At 39.3% G+C, this 21,470-nt stretch overlaps 1 protein-coding gene across 1 annotated transcript in view; it reads left to right on the forward strand.

Annotated features, from left to right (window-relative positions):
- The window catches only part of KIF26B (kinesin family member 26B), a 315,882-nt gene that overhangs the window by 178,828 nt on the left and 115,584 nt on the right, over nt 1–21,470 (forward strand). The window contains exon 4 of the mRNA XM_075862905.1: nt 4,525–4,691. Coding sequence (XP_075719020.1) covers nt 4,525–4,691 — 167 coding nt within the window. The remainder of the gene's footprint in view (nt 1–4,524; nt 4,692–21,470) is intronic.

Here is a 21,470-nt window from a genome sequence, read left to right on the forward strand (position 1 = left end):
ATCCTAGTTTACAACAGGCTGCAAAATGTCAATCACATTGAGATCCGTCAGACTGTTTGTCGGACAGTTCATACTTTAGCCTCTTTCTCTCCTCTTCTGAATGATCTTTTAAGCTGATTTATGACCAAATCAAAGTTGAACTTTGATTTGGTCATAAATCAGCTTTGAAGAACTTTTAGGAGAGGAGAGAAAGGGGCTAACGGATTTGACTGTAAACGCTATTCTGCAGCCTGCTATATACTAGAATACAAGCAGGCGGCAGAAGCAAAACGGAGCAACATTTTTAATAACAACCAATGCAAAACTGTTTTTTTAGCCCATAATGCAGCCAATGCAATACATTAATAAAAATAAAAACAATGGCCTCAAAGGTCTTCAGAGCCTTTAAGGCATTAAATCACCTGAGGCAACAGTCTTTATATCAGTAGGAGCATCAGCCAGACCTTGACCTTGCGTATACACCCAAGAGGGCATTGGACTTAAACTGGCCACACAATAGTTATTTTTTTGTAGGACTTTAGGGAGCTATAGCTGTTGGCTCAATGATAGTTTCCAGAATGAAACCTCTAAGCTTGACGAAGCATGGATCCAAATGGAAAGACCAGTGACCTCAAGTTCTATACAGTACATCTTGTTTTTGTCTTCCTTTTTGAATATATTAAGATTTCTGCCAAATAAATTTGAGTTTGGCAAACTTGCAAATTTTTTATATTCCATCATTCTACATTTACTCACAATATCTACTCACAATGCAGCAAGTTACAGATAAGGACCAGTGACAGGTAGGCCCTGACATCCAGCAGGAGTGAATCAGTGTTACATATCAAGTCGATACTGAATTGCTAGTAGGATCAAGCAGCTGGAGCTATAATCTCAAGAGAAAGAGAACAGCGCAACAACTCTAATAATGAAGTCATTATTGTTCCAAAACTCATCTCCTACCAGACTGATGCATTACACTTTTTCATCTAAAAAGGTTTAAAAGGTTTAGTCTCTACCTACTCTATCTCTGAAGGAAAGAACCATATTGTACGTGTGCCAATAAAAGTGAAAGCAGATAACCAGATTTTACTGGGCAAGTCTTACTGTACACATGACCACACTAGTCATTCCGCTAGTTCAGAAGATAATTACATTTTAATCACTAGGTGGTATAGTTGTCAATAGCGGTAATTTGATATGGAGCATCTGGTATAACTCATTCATCTTCAATATTGGATTCTCTGTTTGGAAAAGGTATTCTTTCTAGTGACATCGCTTCATTAACCGTCTTAGCTACGGTTAATCTGATAAGAGCAAAACAAAAACAATGTAAACCTGCAAAAAAGACAGTTTAAGATATTCCCATGAGATTTCCGGGGCTGAATTTACAATATTCAAATTAGAGGCAATTTATTAACTACACACTGTACCGAATAGATAAGTCTGGACCTATAGAATTGTAGACTGGTGACTTATGCAGTGTCTACTATATTGCTTGGCTTTCGAGAATACATAATTAGAGATAAGCGAGTCGTCTTTTTGGTTCAGCCAGATATTAATGAAGAGATGTATTGAATCCCTAAGCAAATGGTCAATATATATATATATATATATATATATATATATATATATATATATATATACAGGGTGGGCCATTTATATGGATACACCTAAATAAAATGGGAATGGTTGGTGATATTAACTTCCTGTTTGTGGCACATTTGTATATGGGAGGGGGGAAACTTTTCAAGCTGGGTGTTGACCATGGCGTCCATTTTGAAGTCGGCCATTTTGTATCCAACTTTAGTTTTTTCAAAGGGAAGAGGGTCATGTGACACATCAAACTTATCGAGAATTTCACAAGAAAAACAATGGTGTGCTTGGTTTTAACGTTACTTTATTCTTTCATGAGTTATTTACAAGTTTCTGACCACCTATAAAATGTGTTCAAAGTGCTGCCCATTGTGTTGGATTGTCAATGCAACCCTCTTCTCCCACTCTTCACACACTGATAGCAACACCACAGAAGAAATGCCTCCCGATCTGACCCCCTTAGACTTTGATCTTTGGGGTCATCTGAAGGCAATTGTCTATGCTGTGAAGATACGAGATGTGCAGCAACTGAAACTATGGATACTGGAAGCCTGTGCTAGCATTTCTTCTGCGATGTTGCTATCAGTGTGTGAAGAGTGGGAGAAGAGGGTTGCATTGACAATCCAACACAATGGGCAGCACTTTGAACACATTTTATAAGTGGTCAGAAACTTGTAAATAACTCATGAAAGAATAAAGTAACGTTAAAACCAAGCACACCATTGTTTTTCTTGTGAAATTCTCGATAAGTTTGATGTGTCACATGACTCTCTTCCCATTGAAAAAACTAAAGTTGGATACAAAATGGTCGACTTCAAAATGGACGCCATGGTCAACACCCAGCTTGAAAAGTTTCCCCCCTCCCATATACTAATGTGCCACAAACAGGAAGTTAATAACACCAACCATTCCCATTTTATTTAGGTGTATCCATATAAATGGCCCACCCTGTATATATATATAAATTAAATATTATTTCTATTTTTTATTTAAATCAGCCATGGACAGATGCTTATTGAGTAAATTTACCTAATACCTTGCAGGTTGAACTTTTAGTCATTATTTATATTCGTCACCAACAATTCAGGTTGGTATACTCATAATTATCCATGTATTGTCAGCATTATACGAATATGAGACATTTTCATTAGTAGCAGTTTTGTGAATCACTGTCTGGCATGAGGTTTACACATCCAACAATATACGAGACTAGTACAGCAAATAAATATAGTAGTGATCACCCACCAAATAATGTCAGACAGTATGTATAGATAGTTGTTTAGGTGGTGAACAGGAGACAAATATATATTGCCTGCATCATGACAAGATATATACCAAAGATGAAAGAAAGATACAGTTAGCAATAATAGAGTATCAACAATATGAAAAAACTTTATTGACAAATAATTAATACATCTAAAAATGGTCCATATACACACTAAAAAGAGGACGCCCTAATAAAAATTATCTAATAAATATGGGAGTAGATATAGGTATTGTACATACTGTTAACATGGGGGTCCACTAAACATGGTAGGTCAGTTCAAAAGTATATTGCAGAGATAAATACCCATAGTGTAATCAATAAATCACAACTAACCCATAATGTAGTTAGTGGGATACTAACCCATAATGTAGTGACTGAATATAGCAACAGATTGGCGTCCACTCAATGGACCCCAATATTTATTAGATCCCTCCAGCTTCAAGTCTCTCACACTGTGTGAAGCAGCTTCGTGCTGATAGCACAGTGTCAGAGGCTGTGAGGTGGCTGAGTAGAATCGCTGGTGTTGACACCCATTTGTGTAGTATAGCCTAATTTGCATATTTAGAAAAGAGCTCAAAACTTTTAAAATAATATACTTTTTGGGACACAATTTAACTAGCATTATCAGTGTGACAACATCTTTTAGATTAGCTAGGAGATTGGGCATTACTAAATTAATGACAGAGCCTCTTTAACTGCTGGGAGAACAGTGTGATTATCCTTTCCTCAATATTCTCCTAAATAAGCTAAGACATTATAAGTATAGAGCCAGGAAGGCTGAACAGTGATCTGTATGACAGGAGCCTGTCTAATCATCATTAGTAACTTTCATAGGAAATAGTGTGTTCCCCTGTGGAGAGCCTCTGTGGAAGAGTACATGCAATTTCATAATACAGGAAGTTCTGGTGCCTGTGTGAGTGACACAGGATTATTCCCATTGATTAAAGTAGAAAAAGTTTGTCACTGAGGCCTGATTCAGACTGTTAATTTGCAACAGCCCCAGTGGGATATTTAGTGAAAGATGTAGCAAGAAAAAGAACAGGTAAGAGTTTGACAAATGTAGTTCCTTAATGGAACACATGGTTAACTTTGGTTGGGGGTTGGAGTTTCCCTTAAGATTACTTCTGATTGCCTTTTTTAGAGTGATGTTTGATATTTATTGCCTGTATACCTCATGTTTTTGAAATATGTAATACAAATGCACAGATATGACAACAATTGCTCACTTTATAATTCATATGTCTGTAGTATATAGCATTTAGAGGGAAGGTCCACCTGTTTGTTAGTGTCTGTGGGAATGATATGGACAAACCCCCATTTAACTCACTAATTTCAGGTAAAAAAAAGTTGGACTCCAGAAGTTCTCAGATATATGAAATCCTTAATAAGCCCTGTACCTTCTGAAAACGTCTGTATTATCTACTGTTTGTCAATCCCACCTGTTATTTTAGCTTATTAAGGATTTTATATGATGGGAAATGTTTTTGTGGGACACATTTTTCCCACTGTAGCAAAGTAAAACCAAGTTATTCCTCATCATATAGTCTACATTAATGACCACACTATGATTATAGTGACAACTGTTAATTGTTACAGGTCAAATTTTAACCATACGGTCTAAAAATGGACCTGAAATTTATGAAAATTTTATATTCTTTATTGTTCTGTTTTTCTATTTGCAGATTTCTCAGCTGATGACAGAGACTGGCAGGGAAGGTCTCACTGAGGCAGCACTGAACCGCTACAATGCTGATAAACCGGCTATATACAGTTTCCCTGCATCACATACTACATATGTTGCTAGTGAGACATCCACAGGAACTTCAGTAGCTGCATCTTTTTTTGCCAGGTAAAATTTATATATTGGTCGTAACTTTCACTATAGTTTCGGGCTGAGATATGCTGGACCCTGTTCAGAAAATGACTGTGGGTGCACCCAACTATACTTATAGTTATACAGTATAGCTGTAAATCTGCTTTTTTATTACATTATATACTTTTCTGGTTTTATTGAATATATTGGTTATATATTCAATAAGGACTAATAGGTTACTTGTAACATAACCCACAAAAGTCAAAACACCACCAGTGCACCACTGACATTCTCATCTGATGGATCTTGTTTCTAGACCCTGCTATTGTGTCAGGACCTGGCCCGCCCAAAAGGTCTTCTGGGGGTTCAGTCCAACTATATATTGTATACATGTTGTGTAGACAACTGTTCTGTTGTCACTCCTGTTTCTTCTGTTATTATTGCAACTTTGTGTAACCTTCTATATCTTAAATCTGAGTAAAGGTTTCCATACACAATAGATCTACGTCGGCTGAACCAATGTTTATTTAGCAGTAGTTGGGTAAAAAATGGATCGGCATGTTAAATTTCAACTATCCTTTGTTCTCAAGGGGGATAAACCGCCACCAGAGGTGTCTGGCAGTAGCTTGTTCTTCTCTCCCCATTGAGAACACATGCAGGCTCGACCAAACAGAGCATGCATGTGTATGGGGATGTCAGGAGGAATAGCTGTTGGCCAAACGAGCGGTTGGGAGACAGCTAATAAAATTGTATGGCCACCTTAAGATCAGTGATCATCTCACTTGCATTTGATTCTAGACAGGTAAGCAATGAGAACGGAGGTCCTCATTACTACCTTTAAGCTATGCGAAATGAGGTTTTGACTGTGCTCTGGACACTGCAATGTGGCAGCCGGCTTAGTACCATGGAGCCTGAAATGGAGAATTGGATCTGGTACTACAGATTTGTTTGCTATTTGCATTCAATATTCAGTGGACTCATCTGTCAGTCAGTCTTGAGATTTTAAAAGGTTAAAAACCATTTACCAGGATGGGAGCTGAAGGATGTTCTACTTATTTACGTAAAACATCCACTTATATTGTTCTGTGGTCTGTTATCTTTGAACATAGTTGTTATTGTAATAGTTATTCACAGTCGATATTTGGCTATCCCTCTGTAGCTCTTCTATTAAGTATGTGCCATGCTGTTTTGCTTTTTCCTTTTTTGAAAGACTAGTATTTAGACTAAATGTTAAAATTGCAGTAATCTTGCCGAAGTTGTTGCCAAGGAAATGGACAGTGATGAGCATGTTTAAGATGCAGAAATTGTTCTAGCTGAAATGGAAATCTCCTGTGGGATTTAGCTTAGTTACATTTGATGGACTGCAGAAACAAATAGAAAAGTATCCAATTCTTAAATGAAAATCATTTTTCAGTCAGGTGGGACACGAGCAAGTGAATTTAAATAGGTGGAAGTATGTGTTCGTTACAAATCAGCAGCATTTTTCCTTAATTATAACACAGATACATTTTAATTTATTAGGTCTACATAGAACAAGGTTACGCACATAGACAGGGGATACAAAACAGAGTACAGAAGTCATGGAAGGACAACCCATTCTTCACTGCCTGCGCTAATACCAGTGAATTAAACAGCTCCAGAGTCGGGATACTGTAATTCCTTACTGACACGAGTCTAGCAGATCCAGTCCTCTCGGGAACTAAGGTCTGCAAGCTTGTAATTTTACAGAAAGCTCACTCTTTACTTATAGTGGAGGAGCTTGTGGGCCCTTATGGTAGGTCATGCTTTGACCTTGAAATTCCATATGTGATTGAACACCTCAGCTGCTTTTAGTTAGGAGACCTGCGTGCCGAATTTTTTTGGGATGATTATTTTAAATCTGCAGTCAATCCATGGGGAAAATAGGGGAGAGTCAATTTTTAGCTATTTATCTTTTACTTTCTGGAGCATATTGTATAGATAAAATAAAGCAATTTCTGTTTGTTGTTAAAGACAAATGAAAATCTCATGTCATCATTTAAGACTGGGGCTAGACTATTACTTCAGTTGTGCGATCCAAGATTCCAGTCCAGTTTACGTTAGCCATGGCAAAATATTATGTCTAACTTATTGTGACTCTATTTCCAATGCAGAACTTGGTCCATGGCAACTCAGTTTATAGGCTATTCAAACTGTAAGGGGCACATAGTGGTGGGAGCCCTGTTTTTTTCTAACTCCAGTCATAAATTGTTCTAATACTTAAGGATACATTATGCAGTCTCATAAATAAATATGGTTTATATAACTGTAAGGAATTGGTCTTTAGAGTAGTAGGACTTGCAGTCCAATTTGAAAATAAGACATTTACTTTTATGGTGTTAGAAATATTTGTGCATATTTTGTTCATTGTAAAGATCTCCTAAACATCCCGAGAGAATGGGGCTTAATTTTGTGCCATTTCTCAATTGATGTCGAATTGAATCTTGCATCGGGAAGAGGAAAACATGAGACTACGAAAATGTTCTTCACTGTGTCACAGCCCAAAATTTATCTCTGATAAGTATACAAATATCGTATGACATTTACTATGAGTTGTGTAGCTGTACAAGTAATTTACTATCTCTAGAAAGCTGCATTGCAGTGCCTATTTAGAGGACCTTTAAGAGCCCATGCACTCCGCATTGCCACGAGGAGGAGAGTAACTTTGTAATATTGCATGCGATGCTGAATGATTCATACTTAATCAGTGAAAGAATCCTCTGTGGGCCCCTATATAAAATCAGAGACACTCAGAAGTACAGTATTTGCTCATGGAAGTCTATAGGCACCGTATTTCTGATTTGTACCCAACATGGAACCACAAAGACATCTTTTCTACATATCTGAATGTCCAATTTTGTGCGAAGCTGTTAAAATATGTGTTTATGCTGACCTTGGTTGTATATATTGCTGGCCATAATGAATATAATTTGTAAAATAGATCCAATTATGCAGTATGAATGTAAATAATATAATAATATAATATATAATATTTATTATTATTTTGAAATAAGAGAAAAGCTGTTGTGTATCGGACATACAGATGAAATACAGATATATCAATACAGTACGTGGAGTCCATATTAATTACTGAAAGACATGTGTTCGGAGCACAGTTGGGACATATATATATATACAAACAACCCAGTCACCACATGCCTGAACGCTAAATATGAAGTCGTCACATGGATACGCCTGAGGAAGGGTCTGTTTTTATTTAAGATGTTGTCCAAGGCAGCTTATATCATATGTAATGTGATTGATGTCATTTTCCCATTAACCTCTTTCTCTAAGAGGGGGGGATTTTAGCATATAATGAGAGATGAAAGGCTGCAGTTAAAGTCATGAAGTTTAATACTACAGGATTTTTAATAGCGCAGTGCCTGAACATATGTGAGTCTGTAGTTGTAATTTCTTAGGTCCAATTCTTTCTATAAAGGGGCTTGCAGAATGACTTTTGTTTCCAATTGAGATACCACCTCATAGTGGAAAATTTGTTTCTAGAAACCTCACAAGTCTTTACACTGACCACTATGAAATAGACAAATACACGTTTGTCCGACAGCTATCTCTCTCGACCCCATATAAACATACATACATAAGATCAGATAAGCGTGTATATATATTTCAATAGAGAGAGGCTAATAAACACTGCCAGACAACTCTGGCAATTGCTAATCAACCAGCGGAAAAAGACACTAGAGGACTGTGAGGCTGCCCCATACACATTAGACTGTTGACCAATCCCACTGAAATCTGCGGGTTCAGCCGACATTAATCGAACGTGTATGGCTACCTTAAAAGCTATGTAAACCTTTGAAAGGGATTTTTTTTAATAGAAAGGTCTATCAGCGTGATTGGCGCAACTTTATACCTAGTTTTACAAAAAAAATAGTTTTACTTTTTGAGATACAGCTGCTCTGTATTCTGTATACAGAGCAGCTGCATCATTCGCTAAATCCTGTTCCTGTCAGGTCCGCGGGACTGATGGGTTCAGTGAAAGCGGGTTCTGCGTGTCTCCTACACGCAGGATCCACCTGTTATCTATCATAACTTAGATATGATAGATTACAGGTGGATCTAGCGTGTCAGAGACACCCAGGACACACTGACACTGATCCCGTCAGGTCCACTGGACTGACGGATTCAGGTCTTAGCAAACGATACAGCTGCTCTGTATACAGAATACAGAGCAGCTGTATCTCAAAAAGTACACCACCAAGGGAAGAGCTTAAATGTGTTTTCCTAAATTCGCACACATTGCAAAAAGCCATGAGAATGTTGCATAATAAAGGACGATTCTGTTGTTTGTAGCTCTCTTTTCCAGTTCACCCTTTAACCCATCCACTCACTATCTTTCTACTGAAATTTTAATAAAAAGATATTTGGAAGAAAAAAAAATATTGTTTGTTAGACAGGAAGCAGGCTTGTTCTGTTAGTCTCTTATGTTTATAGAAAACATAATGGGGCTCAAGCATTGTTTCTATAATAGCAAAATTGTATGCCCTCCCCCGTTAATATGAGACGGTACAATAATATTTAAACAAGTTAGCTGGCCCCAGACCGGTAAAAGAAGGCAGAAAACATACCATATCTATCAAATTTTAGGTGCCATCACAATACCGTGACTTAAGGATGACCCCTAAATGTATTTTCATACAACTGTACAATGCAGTCTCCAGCTGTTTAAACTACAACTCCCAACTTCTTGCCTAGAGTAGACTATGGTAGGCTTTGTCTCCTGCGCTATTCCTATTCTTTTTAGGATTAGTTTAGAGACATTTCAGATTAAAATACTATGATTTATTCATGGTGATAAGGAAACACATGCTCTATCAGTTATCATCGCATCAGTTCACTGCAGATACCATTCATTTTGCTACCCGATAATGTAATTCATGTAAAACAGGCAAACTATATGGCAGAATTCCTCTGAGGTTTTGTTGACTTTTCTCAGACAGGTCTGGTACTTTTTTTGCTTCATTATCCGCAGCTTTTCACTGCCTTTACTTCTTTACAATCCTCTAAGTCAGCGAGAGCAGGAACCCCTGAGGGGCTGACAATACCGCTTCCACTAATGATTCTTCTGAATCCCCCCTCCCCATCTGCAGTTATTAGTCACCGCCAACTGATTCGGCTCAGGTGAATTATTTAATCGAGGTGCCTCGAGTTTATTTCCCAAGAACATTACATCCGAGTTAATATGTTCATTTTACTGATACTGGAAATCTAATGGAACTTTACAAATTAAGGAAGATACTGTTGCTTAGGTAACCAAATATTAAGATTTCCATTATACATCTTATTCAGCATGCCTTTTGTATTTTCAGAATAAAATGTATGTTTATTTTAACAAGGTCATTATTACAATGGCCTTGTCTGTGACTACCAACAATATGTTCTAACCTGCCGGTAATAGAAGCTTAGATCACTATCTTTGAGAAAGGACATAATCCTTGCTGGATCGGTGTATTCTCAGGTTAATTGGAGACAAATCATATACAGTGTTGTATACTTATATACATATAATAACTGGCCGAAAAGAGCAAAGGAATAACTAAGACAGAAAGTCAATACTGAACTCACTGTCCAATGTAAACAACCCATTTTACCACAAAGACAATATTTCCATACATCAAGCTCACAATCTAATGTATAGGAATAAGTGATGGTATAACAGGAACACCCACTGGCTTACGGAAAGGAGAGTTTGAGGGATGAGAGGGATAGATCATGCTGCAATGTTAAAGTGGTTATTCCACGAACAATATTATGTAGAAAGGAAAAGAACATGTAATATAAAACCCTATAAGAAATCTTCTCATGTGTCGAGACAGTTATTTCAACTCAATGATAGCGCCCCCTAGATTTTCTACTAAACCCCAATTGCAGTGTCCACCATCCTAAGAAGTCAGTGGTGGACACGAATGCGCTATTCCTCTTCTTGTATCTCCGAGTGATCAGAACTGCCGAGGAATTGAGAGGCGGCCATTTGAATATTCATCAGGTTCTTCTACATATCAGAGGAGAAGCCGGGCATGCACAGTAGCGCCCGTCTACAACAGAGCTATAGAGAACAGAAAGTAGTGGGGTAAGAAAATAATAAAGAAAATTTGAAAAATTGTGTTTTCAAGTGTTTTTTTTCTTGATTAATACCATTAGACAGGACTAATAAGTGATTGCCTATATATAATTTTTTTTGTAAGAGGGTTCATGGAATAACCCCTTTAAAAATACGCAACATGTTCTAATAACGGGGCAATGTAAGCAAAATTTAGTTTTTGTTTTTTTTAAATCACATTCAATTCCATGTAATCTGACCGCTATGGTAAAATACTGCAGTGGATATGGAAATCAATTTTCTATATGTTAGAACTGGCTGGTCTGCCACGATATTTCATCTGTGATATGTTTTATTTTTTTTATTCTACTGTTGATAGGTTAGGTTTTATAGTGACCTTTTAGCGGTATTGTTCCGGCACACAGTATATATCCCTGCTGTTGGTCTTTGTACAAGCCGCATACAGTGCATTTCTAACAGGCTGCATTGAATTTTCACCAAAAGCTGTGTTACCGGAGCAGTCCTGCTGGTAAGGTCGCATTGTGCTCAGACTCTTCTTACCTCTTAGGAGATAAAGAACTTTGAAATATGGATTGTTTCCTTTCATTGAAAAATAGAATCTATGGCAAGTAATATATCAGCTTACCACCTGGCGGAAGAGGTGGCCTGAGTTATTGGCCCTGTTTACTGTACATTGGCGGGAAAGCATAGGGCAAAATAGCAGATATTCTACAGTCAGAGTTCAGCTTGGCTGATACCTCCAAAAATTCATAATAAGAAAAGATAGTTTAGAAATGTATTTTACTACCACCCAAAATATGTGTAAGAAGATTGGGCAGTAGTTCTATAGAATCCATCAAAAACCAGACATGTCACTTTATTGTGTAAACTGCTAGCTTTACAATCCATTGTATTTTTTATTTTGAATACAATCTCTTTAAGACTAGGGCTACATGGAGACTTTTTGTACAACGACTTTCAAATTTTAACTATTGAGCTACAGCTGCAGTCCACAGGATGCATGCAACTCAATTCACTCTTGTAGACTGCAGCTGTTGCTTAATAATTTACATTTGAAAGTCGCACTGCAAAAAGCCTATATGTAGCCCTAGCCTTAGGGCCCTTTTACACCGGCCAATTATCAGGCAAACGAGCGTTCACAGAATGCTCCTTTCCGATAATTGCCGTATGTAAACAGGGCAACGATCACCCAATGAACGAGCGTCATCAGCTGGTCGAATCGTTTTAAATGTCGAAAATATTATCATTGTCGAGAGCAAATCTCTCTGTGTAAACAGGGAGATGTGCTGCCGACATGATAGAAATGTATGGGGACAAGCAATCGTAGTAATGAGCACTCGTCCCCTTACTATCTTCTTGTGAAAGGAGCAAACGAGTGCCGATCATCGAGCTGTCTCGTTGATCTGCGCTCGTTTACAAGGCCCACGTCGGGCGTGTAAGAGTACGGGCCGGGTAAACGAGCGCCGATCAACGTGATCCTTTCACAAAGAGCTATTATCAGTAATGTCTGGGGACAAGCGCTCGTTACTACTAGTGCTCGTCCCCATACATTTCCATCATGTTGGCAGCACATCTCCCTGTTTACACAGAGTGATGTGCTGTGGACAGTGATAATATTTTCGGCATTTAATTCAATACAATCAGGCGATGAACAAGCGTTGGCCGGTTCATTGGCGGATCGTTGCCCTGTTTACACAGGGCAATTATCGGGAATGAGCGTTCTGTGAATGCTCGTTTGCCCAATAATTGGCTGGTGTAAACTTATATTTTAAGTTTAGATTATACAATACTGTTACTTTTATATTGCTAATATAACTCAATAGTTATATTAGCAATACTAAAATTGGGATTCATTAGGCTTTGTGTACTTGATTTACATTAGCCTTTTGTCACTTGCTCGTTTAGTACAGTATATATATATATATATATATATATATATATAAAATCATCAAGTTGTTTAGATTGAAACAAATGATGTCATAACAAGTGGGACCATATTTTTCCTGGTAACCAACTTTTTCCGGCATGTGATCCGCTGTCTCAGTCGGTACATGATGTCATATGTATTTTGCGGCCCAACTTAATCAGCACTTAAAGAATCCAGACGCCGGGCCTATCTCATTGCTGTGTCCTTTAGCATTATCATAGTGACAGTGTTTATCAGTACTGGCCTTATCTCTCAATCCTTCTTCACATACAAATGTGGATTAGAACATTGTGCAGACTTGCTGACTGGGAAGTTTTATGTCCCGTGTCCCTTCCATAAATGGCTTAGAAAAACAAATTAGATGTATGTATAACATATTCATGGGCAGTCGTCCGGGCACTGGTATTCCACTGTCTGCTCTTGACTCTTTTCTTTGAATGCAAGTGACCAATTAAGCAGAATTATGGATTGTGAAGTCACCCTTCTTGTATACAACAGCTATAATAAAATGCAATATTCCGCTTACTTGTGCATTTGCTATTTTCTGGTTTTTGAGTTGTTAATATTAGTTTTATAGGGAGTGTGGTTTTGATTACTGTAACATAAATGATCGCAGCAGTGTTGCTTCCTTGATGTGTGTGCATGAAGATTACTGAGTAATATTATTCAGCAGTCTGTAAAACCCGAAATTGATTTCTTCCTTACACTTTTATACTGGCCATAGACATTAAATATCTGATCATTCAGCCAACAGCTATTTCGTCCAACACTACCATAAACATTCATGTAATTCTTATGGTAAAATCTGGATAAGCGGCCTAGAGACACCTCTTGTGCCTCTTATCCTGGTGCAAACAACAGTATTGGACAGTGTGAAATCCATCTTGTTTGATTCCTGTTTGCCTTGATGAAAGATGTGAGGTGTTAAAGACCCTTTTACACGGGCCAATGATCAGACAAACGAGTGTTCATATGATGAACGCTCGCTCCCAATCATTGCCCTGTGTAAACAGGGCAACGATCAGCCGATGAACAAGCAAACGCTCATTCATTGGCTGATAGTATAGTTTATGCAGCAATAAATATTGTTGTCAGCAGCACATCTCCCTGTGTAAACATGGAGATGTGCTGCCGACATGATGAAAACGCATGGGAACAAACGATCGTTGTGACGACAACTCGTCCCCATACATAACCAAGCATTGCTACTTGCGAAAGGAGCAAATGAGCGCCGATCAACAAGCTGTCTCATCGATCGGTGCACGTTATTATGGCCCATATTGGTTAGTGTAAAAGGACTCTTAAGGCCCTTTTACATCAGCCAATTATCAGGCAAACGAGCGTTCACAATAATTTCCCTGTGTAAACAGGGCAACGATCAGCTGATGAACGAGCAAACGCTTTTTCATCGGCTGATTGCATCGTTTTAAATAACAAAATTATTATCGTTATTGGCAGCACATGTTCCTGTGTAAACAGGGAGATTCTCTGCCGACATAATAAAAATGAATGTGGACGAGCGATCGGAGTAACGAGTCCTCGTCCCCATATTATCTCCTGGTGAAAGAAGCAAATGAGCAGCGATCAACGAGCTGTCAACGTCGGACCATGTAATATCACCCTTAGTCCACCCGTCCCCATAGACATCAGATCTTCTGCAGAACAAAATCTCTGTTATGGCCAGCTATATACCAAAATTGAATAGCAGCTCCTCCTCAGTTCTGTGCTTTGATTTTCTACATTGCATATTAGGCAGGATGTGGACTCATAATCTTATTAACCAACTGAGGCTTACTTTCCTTATTCCCATGTTTTCTTTAAACCTTGCAGTGTTGCTTTTACCAGTTTTCCAGCATCAAATCCTTTCCATATAACAATGGTACCAGCTGTGATGTAAATTCTATTGTATGTGGCTCTTAAAAATAATAGTTTAGTATCAATCAAATTAGGATTTTGTGGATAATGAGAGCAACTAAAAATAATATATTTGTAGATATTTTAGGCTATGTTCACATCACGTTTTTTGACTACATTTTAAGTATACGTCGGAAACAGCTCCCGACGTATACGGTAAAGGTAGACAGTAATTGATGCCTAGCATTGGCATCTATCACCCATAGGCTATAATGGTCTCTGTTTAACGGATACGTTGTGAAAAGAGGTTATAAGAGTTCATGACGTATCCTATACCATTATAGTATATGGGTGACGGATACTACTGTTAGACATCCGTTTAATGCATCTTTCATCCATAGACTATAATGGCATCCATTTAATGGCTACGTCATAAAAATATATCAAACAGCTCATGATGTATCTGTCTAACAAGTTTTTTTCTGTTTTACTGGACTCTGCTCTGTGGGATAAAATAGCTTAGTCTACTACGCTATTCTATACCTTTTGTTTTGCGATATACTGATGTATATTTCCAGACGAAAACCAAACGGACACACTTTTGGCCTTAGTCTAAAAATGGAGCCCCATATATACCTTTAACGAGTACATCGGGAGCTTTCCCAACTTACACGCTAAATGTATGGCCAATACGTGAAGTGAACAGAGCCTTTTAAAGCACCAACATATTCTACAGCACTGTACAGAGATTGTCAATATTCACGCCAGTCCTGAGCCCCCAACAGGGTGTACAATCTAATTTCTTTATTTTACACACACACGTAGGACAATTGCATCGAAAGCCAATTAAACTATCAGTATGTTGGATTGTAGAAGGAAACCAGAGTACTTGGAGGAAACCTATACAAACACATGGAAAACATGCAGACATTGTCATTGAACCCAGTACTGCAAGTACCAAGTGTATAGCGCATATGTGACAAATAAAATACAAAATGTATCATATTGTGTTGACATTTGTCATCATAGCAAAAAAAAGCCTAGTCTCAGCAGCTTTAGATGTGGTAATGAATAACCATAAACACAATTTGCTTGTATTACCCTTATAAATGACTGAGATCAACATCCATGAGAAATAATTAGCTAGTTCTTGAAATGAATAGATGAAGTAAGTGCATCTGACTGATTCTTATAACAGCTGCCACATGTGTATTTTGTCATAGATTACAAGGTTTAACATACGGAGACAAGTGAAGGAATATTTTTTTCCATCAATGGGCAGTAGAATATGCTATTGTTCAGGGTTTCCTAACCAGGGTCCCCTTGAACCCTACAGTTCCTGGTAATGGGTGTACAGAAGACCGTAGCAGTAAGAGCTGTCACTTTTACGGTAGGCATGGCAAACTAATCTCAGTCTGCCCAAAGATGCATGGCATATGGGCAGGCAAAGCGGCCAACAAAACTTAGCCAAAATGTAGAATTATAGAATTCTTTACATCACACTTAGCTTTTTGGAGGTAGAAATGTGAATAGGAGTTCCTTGTGTGTGAAACAAAATTCAGGGATCCCACAGTAGTAAAAAGGTTGGAAATCACTAGTATAGAGTCTCCATACAATGATAGGGCTTTGCCATGCCCTATATTTGCATTTAGAAAAGGAGGAGTGTTCATGGATGGACCAACATTGGGTTTGTTTGTCATTGGGCATCATCTGACAAAGATTTACTTAAATTTGGTGTTGTCCATCACAAGTCAGTTCCTCGTATCCTGGATAGTCTTTCCCTTATTTTTGGTTGTAACAGGTAAATATCCACATAGAGCAGTGCCTATTGTTTTAATTAGGAAAATATATAATTCTAGGAGCCAACACAGAAGGCCTAAGGGTCCTTTAATGCCGGCCAATTTGGGCAGTAAAAACGAGCGCCGATAAATAAGACAGCTCGTTGATCAACGCTCGTTTGCTCCTTTCACAAGGAGCAATCGCTCATCCCCATGCCTTTTCATCATGTCGGGAGCACATCTTCCTGTTTACACAGGGAGATGTGCTGCTGACCACGATATGATTTTGTGCTACATAATCAATACGATCAGCAGGGCAATGATTTTTTGAACGCTTGTTTGCCTGATCCATTGAAAAGGGTCTTAAGCGTGCATTATTTTAAGGGAGGAAGAAACCTTTTCAGGTTGAAGCTAGCCATACACTTTAGATAGCTTTCGGATGAACGATTATTTGGCCGACAGCTATTCCTACTCATGCACATGCACACTCTGCCGAACATGCATGTGTTTTTATTTAAAGGTATCTTTATTAAGACCTCATATCAAACAGCGGTACAAAAGGAAGAAGTATACAACAATGTTATAATCAGCACAGAGTGTATCTGTACCAAGTGTACAAGATACATTTTTAACTAAAAACAAACGGATATATTACTTCACTTATCAGTATATATAATAGAAAACAAAAACGAAACAAACGGCCTTTCCTTATCAGAGGAAAATGTGAGATAAGATGAGGACGAGTCAATACCACATGCATGTGTTTTTTAATAGGGAGAAGGGAGAAAGCCGCTGTCAGACTCCACTATCCACTATCTACTAATGAACAAAAGTATCAGGCATGTTGAAATTCAACATCCCGATCCTTTTCTCCCCCAACATCTGCCATCAGTGGAGAGTCGGGACGCCACCAAACACATTAGGCTTCGTTCACATCTGCATCAGTTCTCCGTTCTGACGTTCCATCGGAACGGGACCCTGACTGAGACAAACGGAAACCTATTTGCAACACCATTGATTTCAATGGTGACAGATCTGGTGCCAATGGTTTCCGTTTGTCTGAGTTGTGCAAGATTTCCGTCGTTTTGATGGAATGAATAGCGTAGTCGACTACGGTATTAATTTTGGCAAAACGACGGAACCCTCACACAACTGAGACAAACGGAATCGATTGGCACCGGATCCATCACCATTGAAATCAATGGTGTTGCAAATGGAAACCTATGGTTTGCATTTGTCTCAGTCAGGGTCCTGTTCTGACGGGAAGCTCCGACGGAACGTCAGAACGGGACCCTCACATAGATTTGAACAAAGCCTTAGATGGTCAGCCGATCTTGCGAAAATCGTCGTGTTTGGCTGACGTACATCTTATGTGCATGGCCAGCCTAACACATTTCATAGTTTGAAACTTTTTGTGATCTGTACAGCAGAACAGTAGTACGGTATCTTCTTCTTGATCCCAAGAATTATGATATTTAGTACATGGTAATAGTAATTGAGTTGTCTTTTATAAAGTATGAATGCAGTGATATTTAACTTGACTTTTAATGCGTTAAATGCACAGTGGCAAGAAACTTGTCTTTTTCCATAGTTTATTAATGGCTTAAATGATAAGTCATCACAGTCAAAATAAGGATTGCTACTTTTTTTTAATCATTCTCCTGCACAATAAAAGACTGTATCTAATTATGTCATCTAATTTTAACAAGCTATTAAATTAACTCTTAATGTGCATAACATTTAGCCAATGCTAAAAAGGATTTCCAAGTCAAGTGTAACTGAATGGGGTGTACAGTTTAGTAATACTTCCGTTGTTAACCTTGTAAACTCCACAGAGTCTTAGTGGTAATATAAACACAGTTCCCGTTTGTTCAGCACTGGTGTACAACATAATATCCATCTGTTTTTGTGTTTAGAAAGCCTCATTGGAAACCATTGACCTGAATTTGAGATGAAGAGACACAAGAATAAATATGACTTTTATCACCTACGCTCAGCATGTACTTTGTGTTTAAAAGAAAATTTGCCCAGTGAGGGATCTTCGGATGTTTACTTTGTTCTGACATCTGGCAAATTAATGCATTACTACTTTTTAATTAGATTATGTGAAATCAAAATATCTGTAGTGTATGAAAATAAGTTATTCCATGTAGAATGCAAATTTGCACACACCATAGGGAAGAAAGGAGTGAACCGCTCGTCACACAAAATAACTTCATCACAAACATCTTATTCTCTTAGCTGGGTTTTTGGAAGGCAGTAATAAACATCTGAACACTGTACATATTATTCCTTAATTGTTTTCAGATTTAAAAGGATTTAGAAATGGTCTGAAAATAGATCAATAGGAGATGGAGTCTAGCCAAGAGACATGAAGATACGAGAGCAATGGAAGCCAGTTTAACAGTAAAGATATATAGTGCAATGAAGTATATGAGCAAAGGCGGCGGTATGGGAGCACAGAGAGTCCCTGCAACTCTGTACTACAGAGCCATAGACATTCTGTGTATCACTGTATGGTGCTCCATCAGCGGTGTTTTATGGGGTTTCTCTCCCCTGGAAGTATATCTCCATAATACAGTTTCCGATGGAGCATGCCATGAAATTGAAGGTAATGGAGGTACTGTATGGGCTTACAGAAATCTTTGGGTGGTATGTTATGGCTCTGGACAATTCAGAGGTTGTACGGAGCTACTGTATTATACAGCCATGTGCATGAGCCCTTATGGGGCTTTAGGGTCCGTTCACATCTGCGTTCGGTGTTACTCCATCAGAGGAGTAGAACAACGAAAATACCGGAAGTGCGGTTTACCATTGCATGAGGGTCACCATCGGCGCCCGTCGGAAACGTTTAACTTTAATGGGTTCCATTGGGTTTTCGTCAAGGTGTCCGTCGTTTTACTGGTAACATGCTGCACTATTGCTTTCGATATTTTGGGCTGGATCTGCGGCGAAGGCTACTAACGGAGCATCCAACGTAGATGTGAACAGGCACCTAGTCTATAATTAAGCTATTATTTATATTGTCACATCTGTTGATAAAACACATTTTAAAGAAAGCAAAGACAGAAAAGTAGGTAAGGGCCTGTTCACATCACATTTGCCTTCCGTTTGGTCCTTCCATTCATCTGTTCCGTCAGAGGAACAGATGAATGGAAATACAAACGGAAAGTATAGTTTCCGTTTTCAATACTATTGATTTCAATGGTATTTATTTTTTTCGTTCAGTTTGCGTCCGTTCCGCTAGGTTTCTGTTTTTTTTACAGTAACTATAGTGTAGTGTGGTGAATCGGAAACCTAGCGGAATGGACGCACGCTGAAACAAACTGAAACCACAAAAATACCATTAAAATCAATGGTATTGCAAATGGAAACTATACTTTACGTTCATTTCCTCCTCTCATGGAATAGATGAATGCAAAGACTGAGCGGACGGCAAACATGATGTGAACAGGCCCTAAGTAAAAAGGGTGGACACATAACATGTGAAACAGAACAGACTGGAGGGGGGGGGATCATGTATAAATATTATTGGGGAGGGAAAATTGTGGAATAGCCCATGACAACCAATCAAGTCTTTTAATTTATTTCTTCACTTGACGAAAACGCAACTAACATAATACCTAATGTCTTTATTTGCTCATTTTATATACATAAGCTCCATGACAGGCAAGAAACATGTTTAAAAGACTACATTTAATCGGGAGCATACAAAAGAGATTGTTATGGCAGGAAGAAGGGGAAGGGGATAAGTGAGCCCTAATCTACCCACCGCCCTGTCCCTGCCTACTTGCAACGACCCGCCCTAGGCGACGGGGTACAACTGGGCGGCGGTCCCTACGCTGACTAAGTGCAAGGGAATACAAACAGGGAACAAGCAAGGGAAGGGGCAGTAGCCCACGGAACACCGTGAGGAAACCAGAGTGGTCCACGAGCCAGACAGAATAGGGATGTCACGAAGTATACGAATGTAGAGCAAGGAGCAGGAAGCAAGCTGGGGTCAGAGCGAAGCAGGATAAGCGGAAGCTGTAGCAAGGCTGAAGCAAGGCAGTAGCAGGCTGGAGCAAGGCTGTAGCAAGACCAGGAAACCAGGAAGAATCACAAGCAATGAGGAAGAGAAAACGGCAGGTATAAATGGACAGGGGGCGGAGCTAACTCCGACTGACCAGGCCGCGATAGGCTCTCCCACTCCTGAGCCTGCCACCCTGATTGGTGGGATCCGGAGTCAGTCTAAGAGGTCCGGCCTCAGGTGTCGATTGATTAATCCTGGGAGTATCCACAGACGTAGTGCCTGGCAGATCCTTTACAGTACCCCCCCTTTTATGAGGGGCCACCAGACCCTTACTAAGAGGACCTGGTTTAGTGGGGAAGAGAAGGTGGAACCTCCTGACCAATACCCCAGCGTGAACATCTCGAGCAGGTACCCAAGTCCTCTCCTCCGGCCCGTATCCTCTCCAATGGACCAGGTACTGGAGGGAGCCCTGGATCATCCTACTGTCCACAATCTTGGCCACCTCGAATTCCACCCCCTCAGGGGTGAGAATGGGAACAGGAGGTTTCCTCGAGGGGGACCAGGACGGGGAGCAGCGTTTAAGGAGGGAGGCATGAAAGACGTCGTGTATGCGAAAGGATGGGGGCAGCTCCAGACGGAAGGATACAGGGTTGAGGACTTCAATGACCTTATAAGGCCCAATAAATCGGGGAGCAAACTTCCTGGACGGGACCTTAAGGCGCAAGTTCCTAAACGACAACCACACCAGATCCCCGACGACAAACCGGGGGTTAGCAGAACGTCTTCTATTAGCCTGAATTTTTTGTACGCTCTGGGACACCTCTAGGTTCTTCTGAACCTGGGCCCAGACTGTGCACAGTTCCCGATGAACGACCTCTACCTCGGGATTATTGGAACTACCAGGAGAAACGGAGGAGAACCGTGGATTAAACCCGAAATTACAGAAAAACGGGGAGACCCCTGACGAGTTACTGACCCGGTTATTCAGGGAAAATTCGGCGAGGGGAATGAATGAGACCCAATCAAATTGACAGTCAGAGATGAAACACCTTAAATATTGTTCCAGGGATTGATTAGTCCTCTCCGTTTGGCCATTAGTTTCGGGATGGAAGGCGGAGGAGAAGGACAGATCAATCTCCAACTT

The sequence above is a fragment of the Rhinoderma darwinii genome, chromosome 4 (assembly GCF_050947455.1).
Source record: "Rhinoderma darwinii isolate aRhiDar2 chromosome 4, aRhiDar2.hap1, whole genome shotgun sequence".
In the NCBI taxonomy this organism is placed as follows: Eukaryota; Metazoa; Chordata; class Amphibia; order Anura; family Rhinodermatidae; genus Rhinoderma; species Rhinoderma darwinii.